General features: G+C 40.8%; 1 protein-coding gene across 6 annotated transcripts in view; it reads left to right on the top strand.

The window, feature by feature from the left end:
• Positions 1-22,829, top strand: part of PRKG1 (protein kinase cGMP-dependent 1) — a 466,622-nt gene that overhangs the window by 353,819 nt on the left and 89,974 nt on the right. For 5 of the 6 annotated variants that reach the window (XM_048069304.2, XM_013171986.3, XM_048069303.2 and 2 more), the window contains one exon: positions 22,723-22,788. In XM_048069304.2, the coding sequence (XP_047925261.1) occupies positions 22,723-22,788 (66 nt within the window). Of the gene's footprint in view, positions 1-19,400; positions 19,816-22,722; positions 22,789-22,829 lie in introns of those variants that run through there. The other variant, XM_067000867.1, reaches the window with a different exon arrangement.

Here is a 22,829-nt window from a genome sequence, read left to right on the forward strand (position 1 = left end):
GGGAGCCCACGAGAGCCAAGGAGTTGATCAATATGCATCACATTATATGTTTCAATCTTAAATGTTGCATCCTGTGGCCTTTCTAGGTAGGATCCTGTAGACTCTGAGAAAGATGTAAATAACTTGGCATTTTTTGAGAGATCCCTCTTCATAAGGGATTTGAAAGTGTTTTGATCACTGGGAAAGTCTGAGGCTTTCGTGCTGTTGGTTTATTGCTCTGATGCTACAAAAATATTACAAAAAGATTTAGGTTTTAAACTAACCCCAGAGTGTGTCCTTGAGCAAAGTCTCTTTTTACAGATAAAGATACTGCCTTTCTAAGCCAGGGCATCTCAGAGGAATGCAAGTTAATTTATAAAATGTTTTATGCTTTTAAAATTGAAGTATTTTAGTTAACCTTATAGCCCCCTGTTTGCTCTTTTTTCTTCTTCCTTTTATGGAAGTAGAAGATAATTTCCCATATAGAGATGCCAGATTAAGGATAGTGGAAGTGTGGAAAGAAAGTATTTTAATTGTTAGGAGCTTTTATTTAGTGGTGAGACACCGTAACTGTTCCTCCCAGCATTCAAGAAAAGCATTAGAACAGTTCCCAATTTGTGTTTCTTCGTTTTCTCTCCAAGGCCATGATATTGACCTCAAGATACCATCCCAAGCCCAAATCCAGGCTGGGCAGAAAATGGATGGAGAGCAGCTCTGAGGAGAAAGACCTGGGGTTGGTGGTTGTCGAGAAGCTGGACACAAGCTGGCAATGAGCGCTTGCAGCCCAGAAAGCCAACCGCATCCTGGGCTGCACCAACAGCAGTGTGGGCAGCAGGGCGAGGGAGGGGATTGTCCCTACCCTCTCTGCTCTGCTCCTGTGAGACCCCACCTGGAGCCTGCGTTCAGCTTTGGGGCCCCAGCACAAGGACATGGATGTATTAGAACAAGTCCAGAGGGGTGCATGAGGATGGTCAAAGGGCTGGAGCCCCTCTGCTGTGGAGCCAGGCTGAGGGAGCTGGGGTTGTTCAGCCTGGAGAAGAGAAGGCCCCAGGAGACCTCACAGCGGCCTGCCCGTGCCTAAAGGGGGCTGCAGGAAAGCTGGGGAGGGACTCTGTGTCAGGGGGTGTAGGGTTAGGACAAGGGGTAATGGCTTTAAACTAAAAGAGGGTAGGGCTAGATGAGATAGGAGGAAGAAATTCTTCCCTCTGAGATTGGTGAGGCCCTGGCCCAGGCTGCCCCGAGGAGCTGTGGCTGCCCCATCCCTGGCAGTGCCCAAGGCCAGGCTGGATGGGGCTGGGGGCAGCCTGCGCTGGGGGCAGGGGACCCTGCCCATGGCAGGGGTTGGAATTAGATGATCTTTATGGTCTATTCCAACCCAACCCGTTCTGTGATATTATCAGTACCCAAGGGAGATGAGTCAACCACAGAAAGCAGGCTTTAGTTCAGACCCCTACACCCAGCTATTTTCCCATGTTCTGTTGCTGACACCCCCTTTTATTCAGCAGCTGAAGAAGTTCTCAGTTTGTGTGTGAAGTTCCAGCAATTTTGGTGACAGTGCTGTTGGCAGTATTTGTATACTCAACTGTCTATAGCGTTTCAAATTATGTGCACTTTAATGCCACGCTTTCCAATATTAGCTTTTGTCCTTTGCTTTTCTAACCAAAAAGAGTATTTGAATATATATGATTAAGTTCCCTCTCATTTCTAAAACACAAGGGGAAAGCAGTCATGTTTATTTGAAAAACATTGCTCTTCCAAAAAGAGAAAACCACCATGTTCAGGGAATTAGTCAACGTGTGTGCTAGCAGACGTATGGGAATCCAGGGGGCTGGATTTGTGTCCTTAAGAGCCCTGGGCCAGCAGAGTGAAACTTTACGGTCCCCTGACTCATTTAGGATGTTCAAAGTCAGCTGGGTTTTCTGCACAGCACTGCTGTGACACATAGGCAAACCTGTACATTTCAGATTTAGCAAGAATAAAAAAGCACTTGTTTCTTGGAGGTTATTTTTCACAAACAGCAGATCTAACTTCATAGAGTGAGGTGTTAAAACTATCCCAGCAGATGGTAAGTATTCATCTCCATAGGCATGGTTTATTGGATCATTTTACACATGAAGTCATCCGCTATGCTGGAATTTATCATGGTCATCAACATAAATTTAATCTCATTCCCGTATTATGAACATATGATAAGCTTTGTGAAATTATGAGAATAATAGGATTTCTTGTGTTCAGAGGGCAGCAGGAGCCATGGTCTCTTGTAGTACTCCAACCACAAAATCAGAATGAGCAGCACAGCTAATAGGAGGCACATTATTAATGAGCATGCAGCTTAGAATAAAGATGGCAAGTTTGATTCTAGGCTTGGATAATCTTTAGTAAAATTTGTTCACTAGTAGCATTGCAGGCTTTTGCCAATTACTGCCCTGATTCTTTGCAAATGTTCCCTTCTGTCTTAATCTGTTGTGGTTTATGGCCTTTATATGACACCGTCTGCAGTGGATCAGGACCTTTCAGGCAATAATGCTTTGCAGGTTAGGCCATCTCTTCTGAAATTGGTCCCCTCACTGACTGTGTCTGGAGGCTGTAGGAACTAACAAAAGGTAGGTCATGGACATAGGTTTCTCACCTTCCGGAATAATGTGAGCCTGCATGTGGGCTTCACTCAGAACGTATGCATGGTGCATACATGCACAGACAAGGCTGAAGGATCTGAGTTTTCTCCAAGTCTGAGGAAGTGCTGCTTATCCAATTTGGTTGTCCCTTCCTACCTCCATGTTTTCCGTATCTTCATTTCTCTATGCAGTGCTAGGTTTTAAGCCTTCATGATAGCTTTGTCCAATTTTGAAAGGAAAAAAAATTGTAATTAGATTCCTACACTCATTCATAGAACAAAATACAGATTCATTGGAAATGAGCTTTCATTACATATGCAGATCACAAAGCAATGTGTTCTCTTCCCCAGGTCCAGGAGAACATACAGAGACGGTCACTGATGCTTTCAGTTTTGATCTGTAGAGGTATAGTGCTGCTTGTCTGTAGGTTGCAGTTCAAGTGACTGTCCCAGTCATCTCTTGGTTGCAGAGAATGAGATAAGTAGCTTTTGCATTGCTTTTCCAATTTTCATTTGAAAAATTGAAAGCTATTTTTTGCATGTCCTACTGGTGTTGAAGCCAGAACGAGAGAGGTGCAAGACTTCTGCCTCTTTTCTGCTTCAGTGGGTCCTGTATTTTTAAGCAGTTGGGCTGTTCTGGTGACAGTTTGGTCTGAATAAGCTGTAAAGAAACAGACATGGAACAAATTCTTCTAATTTTATTCAAATAAAATATTTCACCAGACTTCTTTGAGTTATATAGCTTAAGCTAAAACTAAACAGAACCCCCAAGTTCTTAATCTGATTGTTTAATTCAGTACAAGTTAATCAGAAAAGCATCTGTTTTCATTAGCTAGACTTTGATCTCAGATTTTATTCATGCTATTTAACTGGATGAAATTCTGCTCATTAATATGTTTTGAAAATTAATTGGTTCACTAATAACAAGACTTTGTTCCCACCAAAATCTTTGATTCTTTAACAAGGTTAAAATATCAGTATATCCCAACGTGAGGTAATTATTTGAAAGAGTGTGATTTTTTTTTCTATTCCCTGTTTGTATTTATCTCTAGTGACTTATTAAATAACATGCTAAAGTGCAGCTGTAGAGTGCTTCATGAAGAAAATGGGTCACACACCATCTCGTGTGGCTCTGTATGCCAAATTCTGTTGCTGCTATTCTGCAAATTACTTTTCCGCAAGCAACCTTTTCAAAATTTTGTGGTTTGCTACTTTTTATTTCCCTTTAAAAATACTTCCAAAGACCGTTTTTTCAAATTTAAAATGTTAGAAAAATTAGAAAAGCAACGATAATATGCATGTGCAGATATGTAGAAAGTCTTCTTAGCTTATATTGTTATATACTTACACAGTTTATACTGTTCAACTTATATAACTCAATACTTGTAACTCAACAGCTTATACTTATGCAGCTTATATTCTTCAAAACTTACTAAAATTTGACACCTGCTCTGTTCAACTGCAACACACATATGTTGAGGAAACCTGTACACATGTAACTGGTTTCCTCTTTATACGAGCAAGTTTCTTCGTCTTTTGACTTTGTCTAGATTTACCTTATCTGATCAATGATGGTAGAGGGGAACCTTGTGCAAAGCAGGTGTGCACGGCTCCAGTTTGTAGAACTCCTCTGATTCGCCCCAAATATAATTGTCCTTGAATGTGATAATTAGCATTTAATATACCTTAAAAACACTCTTGTTGGCTGTTTAGAGTAGCAGCATAATGCATGTGGTAGGGTACCTGAAGGGCAGCTTTTCTTTCAAAGCAAACTTCTGAGTTGTTTCACATGGGCACCATTATTAATGACTTGCTAGTGAGACACTGCTTCATGACTGATTTGGAGTAAATTACAGGAATAACTGGTTTAAGTCATTAAGTAGATTTGGCAAATATGTAGGTATTAGCTACCTGCTTATTAACTACCAAGATGTGGTTGATTTGTGGAACTGCATCTTTGCCTTACGCTCTGCCAGCTTGCAGCTGAACAGTGTTGTATGAGGAATATGGATCACACAAGAAAAAAGGGTTCAGCCCCAAACATGCACATAAATCTGAGACTGGCTCCCCTGTAGTACCCCTCATGTCCCTTGTGTTTTGGCTGCCAGTGCTGTGAGTGCAATGGGTGAGCACTGTGGCCTCTGTCCTGCTTGCTTTGCAATGGGAGAAATCGATAATCACAGAATGTTAGGGATTGGAAGGGACCTTGAAAAGTCATCCTGGTTCAGTCCCCCTGCTGGAGCAGAAGGATTTGAGGGTCTGGGAGATAACTGCAAGAAGCTGTGTTTTCCCCACAGTGGCTCTATGCAGTAGCAGAAGAGCAGAGAAAAACTGCAATGAAATGGAAGTAAAGCCAATGAAGATTGAAAAGGGGATAAAAAAAAAAGACAGAAAGAGTGAAAAGAGGGTTAAAAAAATAAAAAATAAATAAACAATGCGAGCGCAAATGGGAGAAGTCTTTATAACTGCTGCGATACAGCAGCAGATTAAGGGACTCTTCAATCACGCCTGTACACATAAAACACCCTACAAGTGTCATTTGTGGGACTTTTAAGACTTGGTAATTGTAAATGTGCAAGTAAACTTTGTTGCAGAAGCTGTGCTGAATGCAGCACAGACTCACACAGTCCTGATAAAGGAAGTCTACTAAAAATTCAAGCAGTTGATACAAATCCTGAAGACAGAGGATAGGAAAGGAGGAGGCTTGGGAAGGAATCAACCAACTTAATGCCAAGAGCACTGTTGCCAAAGAAACGGTATCTCCATCTTCGGCTACAACTGAATTACCATAGCTTCATCCCAAAAGCTATGATTGCTAAAAGACTGGAGCTGGAAAGGAAGTTTTGCCATGTGCCTTCATGTGGTCCTCAGGTAGGCTTTTAAGACTGCTGGAATGATTTGGTTGGACTTCCTGAAGAAGACATGCTATGGTCCCTCGGCCACCTGCACCTCCTCACACACTGTGTTCGATTTACACTTCAGATTGAATTAGCAAAGTGGTTGTCATTGGCGTGTACAGCGGCATGCTCAGCGAGATGTCAGCGAATCCAGCTGTGACGAAATCGGTGCAATTACAATGTTTTAAACCAGATAATGTTCCACACACGAGTCAGTAACACAGGATAAAGGAGATATTTATCTCTTTTTCCTCTTCACCCTTAAAAGACTGTACAATGAATGATTTCAGCTGACTATCTGTAGTGTATCTCCTAAATGCATTCTCGCAGCTGTTCTGCCTTTATTGGATTTCCCTTCCTAACCAGATGGATTCCCCAAGGGACAGCAGAAAGTAGAGGCTCTGTATGAGTTTCTCTGCTAAAAAGGCAGAGCAGAGCCTGCATCAGATAATAGCCTACAAGTACTTGACTCTCAAGTATTCTGTATGCCCCAATGCTGCCAATAATCCCTCTGTTTCCCTGAAGCAATAAGAAAAGCTGATTAAAATTAATAAAGAGAGTTTTTTGTGTTTTTTTTTTTTTTTCTCAAAACATCTCAGCCTGGCTGCATGCTCCTGTGGTTTAGTAATTGATGTTTTGCGCTTTCAAGTGTTAACACCTGGGTGAACAGCTGATGAGAGGATAGCACTTCTTGTGGGTTTATAGGCAGGCTTCCCAAGTTCATCTGCTACATTCTGTGATGCTACCTGCTTTTTGAAAAATGAGACTTTGGTTTCTGCATTGCGACTGACTCGTATCTAATTGACCAGCCCAGATGCAGTCATTAGAAAGGGCAAAGGAAATTTTGTTTGCGTGGCTTTTGTTAGCTGTTATTTGTGAGTCTTGATAAGTGCTATTTATCAGAAAATGTGGTACGTTGTTTTGCATCTTTAGCAGAATGCTGCTAATACTTAGCTTTCCTATGCGTTTAGCCAACATGTGACTTTAACGAGTGTGTTAAAAGGATACCAAGGGATTCAGATCAGGTTTGCAAGGAATGAATCAGAGTTTCACATCTTCAGAAAACTAATTGAGCAGAAATTGCATTCCCATGGAGACTCTGATATCTCAAGAACACCTAGTGGTACTAGTAGTGCCAAGCAAAATCCATATTGAATATTAATATATTAGTGCATATTAATACAGTAGTAAGAATATGTGTAAAGAAATGTAACTCTGGGCTTCCAGATTACTTCTGCAGGCCCTGAATGGGTCTTAGATTACTGTATTCAAAAGTACTCTCTATAATTTCGCCATTGACTTCACTTCTATAAGTAAGGTTTCTAGGCTTGCCACCGCTCTTATTGCTGCAGGTAAAATGAAAGTTGGAGGTAGATTCAAAAATTAAAAATAAAATAGAATAAAAAATGATTTAGTGCAGGGTTTGCATTTATAGGTTATAGGAGACGACATAGGCTTCAATGTAGTAAAAAAGTACTATGTAATCCTTGTCCTAATTGTTTTGTAAAGTTCTATGAGAGTTAGGAAAAATGATACCCATAAATTACAAGTGTAGCCTATTTAAAATTCTGCTCTGCTCAGCAGTGGTTTACTGGCATTTGAGCTAAATAATGATTGTAGTGAAGAAAGCCTAGGTAATCCTTCTGTTACTGAATACTTATAGAAAAGATTTCTTTTTCTTGTTCTGTAGCTGCTATTACTGAAACAGTGGGATTTATGCAACTAGATATGACAACAAACCATAAGCAAACCCCCAGCAGTTTGCTTCAGATAGAATTTGGACATAAAACCTAATACTGCTTGAACTTTATCCCTTTCCAGCTCTGGATAGATACGGTTTTCTTCATATATATTGAAGTAAAATGCAGGTTAGTGTTAAAAGAATTTAAAATGGTGAGATTCTAACCTGCTTTGATGTTCAAAATCATTTTATTTAAGCTTAGACTCGCGTTTCTTCTTCATCTAACCCAATTTTTAAAACTTTGCATTTGTAATTAAATTTAAATAAGAGGTGTCCCATTTTAGCACTGGAGATGGTTTAACACTGATCCATGGAGGCACTTTACCACATCAGAGGAGGAGCTTGGACTCGCCTTGGTTGCATCCGTGCACAAGTCCCTCAGCTCTCCAAGTCTTACGGCTTCATTTCAGACCCATCTGTCTTTTCAGGTTCAGATTTGAATTACAAACACTGTACATACTGGGGCAAGTCTGCCCCACCTGAAGGGGGAAGTCTTCACTTGGTTTATTTAAAGCCATATAATGCGTTAGGGCTGTTGCATGGGACTGTGGCATGCAGAGGATTTTGCCCCAGATGCAGGTGGTGACTGTCCAAGAAATAGTCTGTGGATTGAGGGGCTGAGAAGCTGCAGTCCTGCAAGGCAGTGCCTCTTCATGCTGGAGGTGGGAAGGAAGGGGAGCATAAATTTGCATATGCTCATACTCGCTGATGCAAGTAGTTCTAGTATTTCCCATATTAAATGTTCTAGTCTTCAGACACGATGTTGGAATTCATCACAATTTGCTTTTAAATACCTGCATGGCTGATCTAAATTACAAAAAAATTGAAAAGTATCTTGAAAGAGTATAATGGTTTTATACTATGGCTGTAAGACATAAGGTAATTGCTTAGATTTTTATTGTGCATTCCCTGGTACTCGCTGCTGAATCTTCCACCTTGATATTCAGGTGTTCTTCAGTGTATGTCATATAAAACTAGCCCCTGAAGCAATAAAATCCATTTTATCAGGGTGGTATATGTTCGTCCAGAACAAGAGCAGCTCCACAGTTTGCCCCACCACCATGTTGAGAAGAGCTGGTATAACAAAGTGCTGTCGAAGCACGAGACTGTCACCATGATAAAATGCCTAAGCTGTCAAATGTATTTTATGTAAGTTGTTGGAGTCCCTCAACCTGTTTTGGTGGAAAATGTCAGAAAAAAAGGCATGGAGGGAGCCACTGCAGGGTGCTGCCTCAGTGTCGGGGTATGGAGGGAAGGAGCTCCAGCTGCTTTCGTTGGCAGTTAAAGCAATAGCAATATTCATCACCAAGATGTCGTCTAGGACAGGAGGCCAGGAATGAGGATCCATCACTTTCCTCCTGGGAATATGATAGGTGACAACCCTAATTGCTCTCTTAACACTTTTATCTTACTCCCAGCAACATAATTTCCTGTAGGTCAAATAAATGGCACCCCCACCGGGGCCAGAAACTAATTTGTTTCTTTTCACGTCAGTTTAGTTCCTTGGGTAGGATTTTCACAATGACAGAGAAGAGCTGTTCACAGCCACTATTTATAACTCTCTTAGAAGTATCAGTTGTAAAACTTAATTTAAAGTTGTTAAGAAAAAGGCATTTTTATCAGCATAGTATACTTCTAGTGGTTGTAATATTCTCAAATAATAAATATGAAGGATTAATCCTTTTATAAGAATGTATTACAGTTTATTTTGATACTATTTTTACAGCTGGTATATAGAGCAGACTCATGGAGAATCAAAAGTATTTGAGATGCTTGCCCTGTGACTCCTTGTTTTTATTGGGATTTACTAAGGAAATAAATTATTGAAAATGAGATCCACATAATCTTGTGGTAGGGCTATGTCACGTCCTATGTGCACGGCATTGCTTAAGAGCAATAATCTTCATTGGTTGAAGATTAGAGTTTTGTTGGTTGGTTGGTTGGTAGTTTGTTTTTTTTTTTCCCCAGATTAGGCTTTATTTTCAACAGTGTTACTGGTGGAATTCAATTAATTATTAGAAATTTTATTTTTTCTGATCTAATTAAACTATAAACCAGAAGTTTGATGTAATGCTTAAGTCAATGTTTTCCAAAATACTGTATGTTTTGCTTTTATCACAGGAGCATAGAACAGCTCAGATCTGGAGTTAAACTGGTCCAATCTGTTCCTCAAAGCAAAGCCAACTTTTTTCTTCATGAAACAATCTTGTGACTGAAGTGGAATCGGACCTATTAACTATGAGGTTTTGGTTTGGTTTTGTCAATTTGTAATTTATCTATTTATTTATTTTCTAAATTTAGAGTAGACAGTAGATGTGAGGTGGTTGTCACAGCTGGCCAGGCTGTGCCTGCAGACCAAGGTGAAAGTGCAGGACAAGGGAACCACAGCAGATATAATCCATCTGGGTATGAATACAAGGTTTTATGTGGCAGCAGATGCAGAAATTAAACAGCATGAGATGGACATTAGTGAAAGAACTGTAGAATGAGTATGAACCAGGTAGTATGAAGAGTTTTCACCATGCTGGAGTAGAATCCAGTAGAGTTCATTAAGCAAGGTCTTACAACTAATTCTGCTTAATTACCGTCATTTAACAGTGTCAGCATTAGGCTGATACTGTTAATTCAGGAGGCACCGTTCACAGATGGCAAAGATCAAGGTGTAGTACTGAATGAACTGGGTCATGTATGTCTGAAGAGTCGATGTGCTTAAAGGCTAGCATACACAGGTTTGACTACAACTCAAGAACTCATGGGCATGGAGAAAGGGATTGAATCCCAGTCTTGACTGCAAAAATTGCGTGTGAGCGACCAGTTTGATGAAGCAGTGAAATGGCAAGTACTGTTCTAGGTGACATCAGAAGAGGTTTATTCAGGGGAGAAAGGACGATGTTGTACTGTTGTACAAAACCCCAGTGAGATCTAATCTAGAGTATTCCAAACCACTGAGGACACATAAGCTCATGGAAAATGAACTCACACTGGTATAGGTACAGAGAAGGGCCAGAGACTAAGGGAGCCTAAGACAAAAACGTAGGACACCTAGATTCATTTATGTCAGCGAAATAAAATCTGAGAAGCTTTTTGGGCTTTCTGTGTGAATATATCAACAAAATACTTGGTTTTACTTGCAAACTGTATTTTGGTCCAGGAACAATTATGTTTAAGCTTGCTCTGAGTAAATTTAGACTGAGAAACAGAAAAAAGCACCTGACCATGAGAGAAATGAGTTCTGAAAGCATGTTCAATGGCTATACTGGCAAAACTGATTTTGGTTTAAATTTGGAAGATTGTGAATGGTACTATATGGCATATCTGAAATGGCAGGAATGTTGACTTTGCTGTCCATTAAAATAACTGAGCTTCCATGACATTCAGGAAGTTCCCACCAGATCCAGGGGATGTCCCAGAGCCAGAAGTGAGGGTCCCCAGGAGATGGTACTGTTGTATTCCAGCTCCAGAATTCAGGGAAATCAGCTCTGCTGGAAGTCTCTGTTCAGTCCCAGCTCCACAGACCCAGAAGTCAAAAGCAACTGAGTCTCAGTTTGAGATCCAGTTCTATATACTAATGGAGTCAATAAAAATGCATAGATCTGCTTTTCTTGACAGTAAAGAACCATTGCATTACCATGCCTTAATACAGTAAAGAGAGAGAAAGTGAACCCAAAGTTAAATTAAATGTTTTATCCTAGAAAATTGTGGAACATTTCTGCTAGAAGACGGTAAGATACAAAAAATAAATAAATCATGATACGCTATACAAAACCTTTTACATGAAAATGAATGATAAAGTAAAATAATCGAAGGCAGTGGTCCAATTTCTCCCACTTTAACTAAGCAACTATGAAGACTAGAATGTAAGTTAACTTATGAAGTAGATGTTGTTACAATACAGCTTTCTACACATGTGGAAAAAGAATAAAACAACACAGCTGGAGACAGGGTATCTCCTGAATGCAAAGGCAGCCACACCTGGACTAATACAAGATATAAGAAAGCCAAAACCATTATTCTTAATACAAGATGTAAGAAAGTCAAAACCATTATTTTTTATGGGCATTGGAGAGTGCTTAGTTGTCCTGTCCTCTGGTTTTAGAGGATTTGAACCTGAATTCACTCGGACAAGTGGAGACAGTCGTTACCAGCTACAAAGCACCATGTGTACTTCTAGTGCAATTCAGCTTTCAGACATGGCTGATCATTTCCTACTGAAATAGATTTAGAAAAATAAATACATCCACCTCCGCAGTAATTAGCATTAACTACATAAATGTAAAACGTCATGCAAATGAAGATGGGTGCTGCACAGCTGCCTCGCTTCGAAGAGCAATGAAATGCTCTGTATCACCATGCAAGGAGACAGCACATCTTTCCACTAACTAAATTCTGGAGTGACTTTGAATCTGTGAAGAAGTCATGGTTATAAATCAGATGGGACTGCCTAGTGTATCAGTAACTTAGGGGTTATATTTGTTTTAAGTTGTGATTCCTCTGTTATCATTGTTACTGAAAGAAAACTGTAAATACTGCCTTGAAACAAATTTCGCTCTGCTCACCTAGGCTGGGTGTAGGTGGAGCGTGAAATCTCATTTGGCTCGTTCAAAGTTTTTGGTTTCTTTTCAGGCTGCAGCAAATCGATTTTTCAGATTTTTCACTTTGTTTTCTAAGACTCTACTATGCTGCCCTCCAGACACTACGTAACTGGCTTTGTTTTTTTTGATGTTTGTTTTGTGTTTTAATAAGTATATTAATGGAGTTTTAATAAGAATATTAATGGCATATTCATATTCATGAGCAACACTTTTCAAAGCATACCATCTCTTCCATTTTATTACTAATAGAATTGTTTGTTCAATGAATGCTTTCTAACGGGTGAAAAATAAGAAATTTTATTTTGTGACAATGTCTTTCACAGGCAAAGTGTGTCATTTGCTTTTTGCTGTGGTTGATGCATGCCATAAGCAGTTGTACTGTGCTATGTAATATTAGAAATGCAGCCTTTGGCAAAGCTTGGCAGGTTTTGCAATTAGTCAGTGGTTGCTTAAAAGATGAAATCAGCAGGGAGCATCTGAAAGAAGGGTGGATTTCCAGTCCCAACTTGACAGCTTTGACGGACAAGATGGGGCTGAAGGCTCGGCTACGCGTAGGCCAGCACAGGCAGTTTCGGATGTGCGGTCACCTGAAGTGAGCGCAGTGCAGTCTTGGTGCCAAAGCGGCTGACCCCAAGCTTCCCTGTTCTTTCCTGGCCACTGCTCCCCTCCTCTAGCACTAGTGGCTATGGAGCAGGTCACACTGACCTAAGTGAAAACTAAGCCTGCAAAACATTTGATTTATCGTAGATCGGTTTAAAGTGATCACAGAGCTGCACTCTTGGGCAAACTAAAATATCTGCTCTATCACTGTGTGCACAAGTGAGGAAATAAGACTGGAGGAAATGAACAGCTTCGTGTCTTTATTGATGATAAACTTTGCCCATAATTTTCCCTCCTATGCTATTACCATCATAAAATAACAACAGAACAAGGAATTGAGTAGGCAGACCAAACCACAGCCCCACCTGCTCATCAGTGCTGCAGCCCGGGATGCAGCAGGGGATGCTCAACCTGGCTCTGTGGGAGTTACGCTGCCGCAGGGGAGCAGAGCCTGGCAGTGTGCAGCACAGTGGGCTGACGGAGTCCCTCTAACTCTGCAGGCTGACAGAGTCCCTGTAACTGCTCTGCGTGTAGCCAGCACCTGCTGCAGCCTGCTGAAGGTTGGCTCAGGTCTCCCCGTGTTGCAGCACTGAGCAGAGCTCACATGAAAGCGCAAGCTGCATGGGAAGCACAGACTGGTAGGGTCTCAAAAGAGCTAATTGCATCAGTGGGAAGCTTTGAGAAGTTTTTGGAGGATACTGATTTCTCGCAGGAGCCCTGCTAGCTAGTCTGGAAGCTATCTGTGAAACATTGCTTAATGAGACGTGAAAAGGCTGCTGAAGAAAAAGCAGCAGCGAGTGTCTCCGAGCTCCCTTCCTGCTCGGCCGCATCCGATGCACTCACATCAGCAGGCGCCAGTGTGGTCCTTCGCATCATTAACTGTTGGCATTCGGGATATTAATTTTCTTGTTCTAGTTCAAGATGAAGCTTTTGGACCCTTTCTGCTATTGCCCATGGTGCTTTTGTTCCCCTTACTGGTGTGACACTCCATGCAGCAAATAGGAGAAAGGGTTTGCTGTAATTAGCCAAGCTCCTTCAGAGTGGAAGTAAATGCTGAGCTTGGTGCTGGCATCAGGGTGCTCCCACACTCCCGGACACAGGGAGGAGATGGCTGAGGTCCAGGGTCCACCCGGGTTGCTGCCAGCAGCAGCAGGAGAAGAGAGAGGCAGGGCTGCAAACAAGGTTACAGCATCAGGCGTGGAGAGATGGGGCTGGACGCAAGCTATCTACATTGTAAATCCAAGGTCTAGCCTAGAAATAGGGCCAGAGATGAGGTGAGACAGCTGCACCTACAGCTGAGGGTCCCAGGCTGAGCTGCAATGGGGCTCCTGGACCATGGGGGTAAGTTGTGCGGTGGAGGTTCCAGGTGAGGCTGCTCAGGGCCATTAAAAGCCCATTGGTGTATGCAGGGCAATGGCAAACTGTACTTTGTGACTATAAATTTGACATCAGTGAGAACAGTCGGGTACTGTGGAAGAAAGTCAAAGGATCTGTGGGGTGACAGTGGATGCAGTGAATTTGGCCTGCAGAAGTGAAGAAGAGGCGGGTGGACCTGCAGTAGCACTGGGATGAAGGCGAAATGGGCACAGTCACTGGGGCAGAGGTACCCAGATCCTATGGTATGGTTCCACTGGTATCTACTGGTATAGTCCATTTCAAAACAAAAAAAAAAGTGAATTCACAATAAATCCTTTAAAATATATTCTCAACTGAAGGAGTCCCTTAGTGCCTTATTTACTGAAGACAGGCCAGGTATCCTTGCTCTGAGACATGGTTTCAATCTACAAATAACATCACTTATTGCACCAGCATGACAAAGAGCATTTATCCCAGTACTCTGAATGTAGAAAGAAGCTGAGCAAGAAAAGGAACATAACAGTCATAGGAGGGAGAAGTCACTGAAGGGAGAAAAAGAAAAGAAAAGAAAAAAAAAAAACCACAGCTATTTAAAGACCTCCACCTGTAAGGAGGAGTTTAGATGCAGTTTTTCCCCGGTAATTTTATTGAAGAATATCCTGTGTTAACGTGGGGCTTGAGTTGGAAGGACGGCAAACAAACAGTGATGCTGGCCCGTTGTCCAAGTGGCACAGTTAAGGATAATACGATCCCTGCCTCTGCAGCAATGACAAGCCCGTGGTTTTATGAACATGCCAACCCTGTAAATACGTTAGGCCAAAATGATGCAGCATGGTCAATTCTTGAAGAGAAGCCAGCTGCCGGTTTTGTTACTGCTGAGGCTAATTGCTGGCTCTATAATCTAATGCACCTCGTTTAGGCTGTGGTTCATTGGTTTACCCACTTATAAAATACGCTTGCAAATATTATCATATACCTTAGCTGCTCCTGAGGTTTAATTGTGATCATGCAAAGCTCTTACATGTTTTTAAATGACATTACGTAAGCTCAGAGTCGATTTTGTTAATGTGTAATAGATACAACTCAGTGCTTTAACTCTCAGATCACAATTTGATTTAATTTTAATGTAGCTGTTTTCAGCAATAATGACAAAATAGTAACTTACCGCTCAGGAAAAGTGCACGTATGTTAAATTAGTCATGGCAGAGGTCATAGATTATTTCCTGAGTACTTAGCAATTATCAATTATAGATTAAATACAGTGAGAATATACTGAAAATGATAACTCGTTTTTAATGCTGTGACCCATGTGATTCCTAACTTTTTCATATTGTTGCAGCGAAGATTACTTTGCAGAGAGAAGTTAGCAGAAGAACCTGATTATGCCTCTCAGCAAGGGGAAAATGCTCATGCTGACTGTCAAAATAGTAGGTACTGCTAGATTTATGCCAGCTTCTTGGTAATCAAATGGTAGCAAGAACTTTTTTTTCTGCTTTCAGATCACGAGGCACGCGTACCCTTCTCTTCTTGGAATAGTTTGCAGCTGACAAAATCCCTTCTTGGTTTTCTGAGTTGTTGGCAGCTTTAAATAGTGTATATAAATGCAAAGGTGTCTAGCAGGGGCCAATTTCAAACCAACTTTTAAAAATGCTGCAGAAGATCACTGTGTCGTTAATACTTGCCCTCTGCATTTTCTCATTTGTTTTCCAAGTGGCAGGAGCAGCTTCCTTGGGGCTGAAGAAGCTCAGCAATGCAGATCCACATCAGCTCTGCTTCAGAGCCCTGGGATTGCAGGGCTCACTGATGGGAGGCAGTTAGGTACAGCATGGTATTGATGAGCTTCCTAGGAACTAGCTTGAATTAATTGCAACTATTGAACTACCTCGTGCAAATTATATTGCAGAGGATGCAGGAAGTAATTGCAGTTTAAGGCAGGTGGTGATGATTAGAAGACACCTACCAGCTTTCCCTCCCAAGGTAATCAGGCAGGCTGGAAAGGAAGGTGTTTCACATGGGTGGTGCCTTTCATAGTGCCTCTGCTTTAATTAATACTATTTTTGGCTATATTTATCTGCATTGTAGCTATTCATATGGGCAAAGGTAATGATAATGTAACACTTGCTATATTTAGCAGCTTTAGTATACCAAATCTGTAATTCCAGTAAGAACAGCCATGTCTCCAAAAGTTTCTTCTGCCTGTAGAACCAAGTGTTAACAAAATAAATTATTTTTTCTCATTTTCGTATAGTAATCAGGTATAGGGTAGTGAAATGGCTTGCTCAAGGCTGGAGCGTAGGTAATGGCAGGGCAGTCAGGGGAACAGTTCAGTCCAGTGCAGTTTTTGTACAGTAGCTGCTTCTCCAAACAAATGTGATTACAAAAATCAGGTTATTTCTTATAATGATAACTTTTGCTTTAATACCAAAATAAATGGCATTTTATGTAAACTGGACTTGATTTTTATATCATTCATGAAAGTAAAAAGAAGAACAAGTCCTTCAAGCATTTTAATTCTCATGAAATAACATCCACCATTAATATGAGCCAGAAAATAATTGTCAGACCTCGCACACCATCCTGAAATTATTCCAGCACATTGTTAGTTGTTGGGACAGTTTTGAGTTACAACTTGGTATAATCGTAGCCGCCATTATGAGGAGTTTTATGTGCTTTTGGAAGTGTCAGTGCAGTAAAGACAGAACAGAATTTTTGGGTGGGGCCAGCAGAGTCTTGAGTAACCTGTTCACCGTCACTGAGTCCTTAAATCTGTAAATATCAGAATAAGTTACCAGAAAGGACTCTCTCTTTTCTGTGGGAGCCACTGGGAGAATAAATAGATTTTAGAAACAGAAATCCAAGGCAAGTTAACAAAACAAATTATTAAAAAGGGCTGGTACGTTCTCTAGCCTATTTGGGGAGCTTTTATTCAATAAATTCTATGAAATAAAAGACCCGTAAATAGTATTCTTAAACTACGTTGGCTGAACTGAGACGTTGGTCTGTAAGAAGTGCTTTCTTTTCTCAGTAGGTATATAATCTAAATTACACAAAAATGTGTATTGTATGCATGGTGGTGTGCATATGCCTTGATACATTCCTTCAAATTTTGGTACCTTGAAGCAAATCCTCTTGGCTATTTTATTTCATTCCTTTTATAAAAGGCAAGGCTTTAATGCCTTTTCTTGTTGCAAAAATGGGGATTCTCATAGCATAACTCTTTTCAAGTGAAGCTTTTTCAGGCTGTATGTTTTATTAGGTTTTGTAGTGGAGTTTCTTTATTTGGTTAGTATCTGATTTATGCTTGTAAATGTAAGGCAAGTGTTTTGTATAGACATAGCCATTAAGGGGGAAAAATCATGCCAAGGTTTTCTTACAAGGATCTGCTTTCTTTTGTAGGTATTTGTGAAAATATCTGACACTACAAGTCTTAGATGTTTAATAGGTCACATTACATTTATTGGTTCCAGTAAAATATTTTTATTGTCCAAACCAATGGCAAATGTCTGCCACATCCTCAGAAAGCCGAAGTGTTGGGAAACCAAACCCCAGTCTACAAGGAGCCTTCTTCTGATTTGGGATCAGTCAATAAATCCATGTAACTAATAAAGACCATGGCTTATACCGTTAGTTGTGATGCACCGCATCACAGTTCTGTAGACCTGCACTGACTTTGTTTCAGAGGTGGCTACCGAGAAAAAATAGGAAAGAGGGTGCAGAGTGGCATAAACTGTAACAACGGAGGGTACTGTAAAATCAACCTGCCATTTTGCTGCTAATGTGTGTAAAGTTATCACCTCATTTCCAAGGTTAGCCCTAATCCTTTAGATGGAACCACCTACGGGTGACATTGCTTTTGCTCAGGTTGTATTTCCTAGGAAGAACCATGGACTGTCGATCTAAATGGGCTTGTAGACTGCCAAAAAGCTATTGGCTATAGCAATATGTGCAAATGTAACTATTTTTAATTTTTCTATAAAACTGACAACAGCATCCCATTTTTCTTCAGCAAAGTAACTGAAGTAACTGACCTTAGCTGCTACTAACTAAGTAACTGACCTTAGCTGCCCACCGAGCATTGATGGCTCAGCATCTGGCCCTGCGTGGTTCCCTTGGGAAGCTGCTGGTGACCAGGAGAGGTCTGCGGTAGGGAGCTCAAGTCCTGCGGGACTTTTGGAAAGAGTCTTCAGATCATTGAAATGAGTTTGAAAGTGGTGTTAAAGAGGACTTTCAAAGAAAAGATGAAAGAAAAAATTAGGTCTTCCCTGGTGGTTTTTAAAAATTTGCTTCAGGGAAGCGATTCTCAGGTCCCCAGTTCCTCATATTCAAGCTCTTAAATGCGCTTTGCCGCTTCCCCGCAAGGCATGCTTGACCTTGTTACAGTATTTTTAATAAGCTTGATTTAAGGTTTTAGGACAAGACATGTCTGAAGTAGGTGAAAGGAAAAAAATATTATGGCAGAAACTGATTAACAACTTGAATTTAAGAGTAATAAGCTCATAAACCAGCATCTCTAATGTCCCCATATTATTTTGTTGCGTATTTTCTGATTACACCCTAACTTTCACATTGGAGGTAAAAACTGCCCTCACTGGGTATTCTGAGAAGTACCCAAATTTGGTGATCTTCTGAAAAGCAAGCCCTAGCTCTGTCCTTTAAGGAGAGGGCTTTGCCTACCCACACACCTTAAAATGTCTCTCCTCTGTTTTACCTTGAAATTAATATTGACTGACAAAATGCCAGTCAGGGGAAGAGCAGAAGAGGCTCAGCTGTAAACTTGATACTTCCAGTGTCAGCGTGCTCACACCTCCTAACAAATCTTCTTCTGTGCGGGGCGGCTGCGTCTGGGGGGGTTTGGTCCCAAAGCTGGGCAGGCAGGGGGCTCTGCTTGCAGCATCATGTCCATCTTCTGGAAATAGCAAAGAGCAGGGATTCCTAAGCTTGGAACTGCAAGGTTCAAGCCAACGTAATAACATACTGCTGAATTAAACCCTCTAAAATGTAGTTTCCATTCATTTCAATGATTGTATTGGCATTCTTGAGTGGTGGTGTGTGGCAGGAGGTATGAGAGTTGGGACAGGACTCTGATGTAGGACGTAGGAAGCAAAAGATAGCAATCATCTTAAAGATTTTAAAATCTAAGTTCAATTTTTATGATCAAAGTAGGTAGAACCAGATAACAGAGGCTGTCATAGGGCCTCATATGTAGTCTCTGATCAAAGCTCCCTTGTTTTCCGTATTTGTATTTTCCAACACAGCTTTATAAATGCAGTGTATCAACACGTTCTTATCAGAAGGCTTTCCTGGAAACAACATCATAGCTCTTAAGTTGCTGAAGGCTTATCAGAATCAAAGCTATTGAATCTTCTGGAGATATACGTGGTGACAAATTATAACCAGGGAATACGTGTACGTATTTCTTCTTCTAAATAATGCACTTGTATTTTTTCCCCCTTTTACAATTTCGGAAGGCAGGAGGGAGGATTCCTTTGACCTTTGGGGGTAAAAAGATTTTTAATTTTTATGAAACTGGTTAGCCTCAACAAAAATAAGCACAAGATTTGGTGTGTTGCATGATCTGCTGTGGTGCAAGATGTGCTCGATTACCACCTAATCCCACCGTGGGGTTAACGAGCGCCTACTGAAGCGGGGTGGTACAGAGTATCCTGCCAGGGCTTTTGGTAGCGCTGTTGGGATCTGTGCCTGCCTGTGCGCTGCCTGCACCTCTTTGTGGCTGCTCCCGAATACGCTCAGCTTGAATTTCCCAACAATGCACACTAGAAACCCCCTGAGCAGCTGCGACCTTTTTCCAAGTCGAGAAGCTTGAAGCTGGAGGGGCTGTAAAATATCAGAGCTCACCCGGAGGATAAAATGTAGTAACTGGCTGGAAGAAAGCAGGCATTTTCCTGGGAGAAAATGGTGAAGGCAAACATCAGCAATGGATTATTCAGAGAGTGAAGGCAATTGCTCTGAGGAAGAGCGCTTTTTCTCTGGGAGCAGTGATGAGTACTCCTGTGATGAAGCCGAGAAAATATCCGAGTCAGTGCTCGCAAGCAATGCTTTCTAATAATTGCTTGTTGCATTTAATGCCATTCACTTCAAATAATTACTTGTTGCATCTGCTGCAGCTGGCGGCCACCTTTTGCAATATAACCTTTAAATGTGTTCTGACCATTTGTTTTGCTGCAAAGGTCGTTGAGGTTAATTCATAGAGGAGTTGCATGTCTCTAGGAATGTTTGTAATTTGTAAGTGTAAGAGTAACAGTAAGAGTAGGCAGTGTTTAAAACTGTCTTGTATTTCACAGCTGATGCATGTAAAAGATTAACGTTCACGTAGAGTTGAAAATACGTTGACTTTCCTTCTGCTTCATCCTTCTGTTTCTAAGAACATGATTAGATTTTTAATCCTGCATGATGGGTAAACCCCCCTAATATGGGAGCTCGCAAGGTTTATAAAACCACGTAAAATCGATTTAGACTGGGGAAACATAAGGCTGCTCAGCAAAGCAGAAAATCATGGGACCCGGCACTTTCCTGACCCGCCTCGGTTTTGTGAAATCGATTTTCTCCGGAGCAGGTGATAAGAGGGAGCCTGCACTGCGGCAGTGACATGTAGTCACTGCCATGAGCGGTGCTGGACCCCCAGAAATCCAAGTCGGCTGGTGGCAGTCGGTCTGTTGGTCCTTTTGCTCAGTTTGGTGTTGTGCAGGTGGCACCTCTGCCTTTCTGCTGGGACAGGTGTGCCCCGGTGGCAGGAGCAGAAAGCTTCTGTGTGCAGGACCAGGGTCCTTCAGTGGTGGCAGCGTTGGGTTTGGTAGCCAGCTCCCCAGTGACTGCACAGAGGGAGCACCTCAGAGCATCCCCTTTGGATTAGTGCTTTCTCCCCACGTTTCTTTGTTACAGTTTCATTTTTTCCATGAGAAGTGCTGTGGAGGTGGGCATTTTAGGGCTGTTTTGGACATGCAAACTTATGGGGAGGTGGTTTTGCACCACATAATTCATAAAAAAATGGTATTTTCCCTGACTTATCAGTTAATTCTGTGTGTGCTGAACATAAGGAAGCCTCAGAATGGCGTGACTTTCTGCATTATAGAAACCCTTACCATCCCTGTGGCTCATGTTTGAGCTAAATAAAATGTCCTTTGGGAAAGAGCCTTCGTTCTACACTAATTTCATGCTGCTTGAACACATGTATTAAGTACAAGATAGTGGAAACCATAACAGTTATTTGTGTATTTTAATCTTTAACATTAAAGTTTATTTAAAACATTTGAACTGAAACTGTAACACCTGTATTTTACTTGTCTATAATCTGAAAATAATTCTATAATGGTAAGCTCTTTGTGACAGAAAGGCATCCTGCATAGTAAGACAAGTATGTTAAGTTTTAACTGGAATTAATGACAACCAAAAACCTTGCATACTTTTTTAATAAAGTAATAATATATGAGCAAAAGTTGGCTACAGCAACTTAATGGAATATTAAATATTTAATACCTTATCCTTTCTATGTTTACCAAATTTTTAGAAGTTAATAGAAATATTTGTATCACACTGTTAGGCTACTTTTTTCTACTTGTTTTAAATTACCATAATTTTGTTTATTGGCATGGATAAATTAGTATTAATGTACTCTAATTGAAAATAAGCTCAAAGAAAGTATTTGGATGCAGGACTGAGCATTAATGTTTGCTTCAATTGTATTTCTGCTTGCTATGCTTTGAAGATAGTTTAAGGATGGTAAATTAAAGATAGCTTGAAAGTACTTAAAGTAAATTTAATTAACAATTAAAGAGAGAGTGCCTTTTCCTAAGAGAGAGTGCCTTTTCCTGTATGAGTGTGCATGTACCAAACTTCTTTTCACCATATTACTGCTTTAATATCTCTAGTCTTTAAACAGGGGAACAGCTATTTCCAACAGCATTTTTAAATCTCATTTTCTACTTCAGTGGAAAGGAGCAGTGGTTTTCCAGTCTAAATGAATTAGATGAGTTTAAAAGAACTGGATCTATTTTGCCTGTAATCCATTTACAGTTCATAGATGGTAAAATTTTGAGTGGTTTTGAATAAAGCAGTGACTCTGAGTCTTGTGGATTTGGTTTGCCAGCGCAAAAAAGTGCAATGACATTTAAACCATGATGAAGCACTAAACTGGTCTGATTAAAATGAAATAACTTCATATTTTTTAGTTGGGGCTGACCATGGCCAAGCTGTGTGTGGCAGGAGGAGGGAAAACACAAAATAATTGATAATGAAGATGCAGAAGACAGGTGCACAGAACCCATTTCTAAGCACGATGTTTCTGAGAAGCCGGTGAAAAGTAGCAGCACCATGGCAGTGCCTTTAAATGGCTTTGCTGAGCTAGTGCTGAAGCTACCTGGAAAATGGTTGAGAGAGGAGATTTATGCTGAGACCTTTCAATACCCCCCTTCTAATCTGACCCCCTTTGATAAGTTTAGTCCCAACCTCTGCGCTCTGTGCTCAGAGAGCAAATGCCTGGTGAGTCCTGTAGCCTGCTCTGATGTCCTACTTGACTGCATGCTTCGCATATCAGCGTTGAGATATTTCCCTCTGGACCGTGGCGCGGGTAGCTAAAATGTAGGTTTTGGGGAAGAAGGACATAGCAGAAGTCTAAACGTTTGCAAGTAGATCTATGCAAATGGCTGATATTTTGATAATAACCATTTACATACACCATAAGATAAAAGATTTTGGCTAAGAAAAAAGCATGGGCCAATAAATGGTTTGATGCCCTATTTACAAGGGGAACTTATTTCTGGTTTTCTTCTCATGTGTGGTTTTTAGCTCTCACATACTTGAGGCCTGTACAGATGATGAACATCTGTCCAAATCAATATATGAAAAAAATTGTGAAACCCAGAATTTTATTCTTGAAGTGCTTTAAGAATGAAATATATTTGTAAATATAATGTGTTTTTCTTTCAGGGAGGATGTCAGAACTGCCAATGTCATCGCAGCTGAGGCAGTAACTTGTCTGGTCATAGACAGAGAGTAAGTACATAATTTTACTGTCTTGTGGCGTTGTGTATCTC

Source organism: Anser cygnoides, chromosome 7 (genome assembly GCF_040182565.1).
Source record: "Anser cygnoides isolate HZ-2024a breed goose chromosome 7, Taihu_goose_T2T_genome, whole genome shotgun sequence".
Taxonomy (NCBI): domain Eukaryota; kingdom Metazoa; phylum Chordata; class Aves; order Anseriformes; family Anatidae; genus Anser; species Anser cygnoides.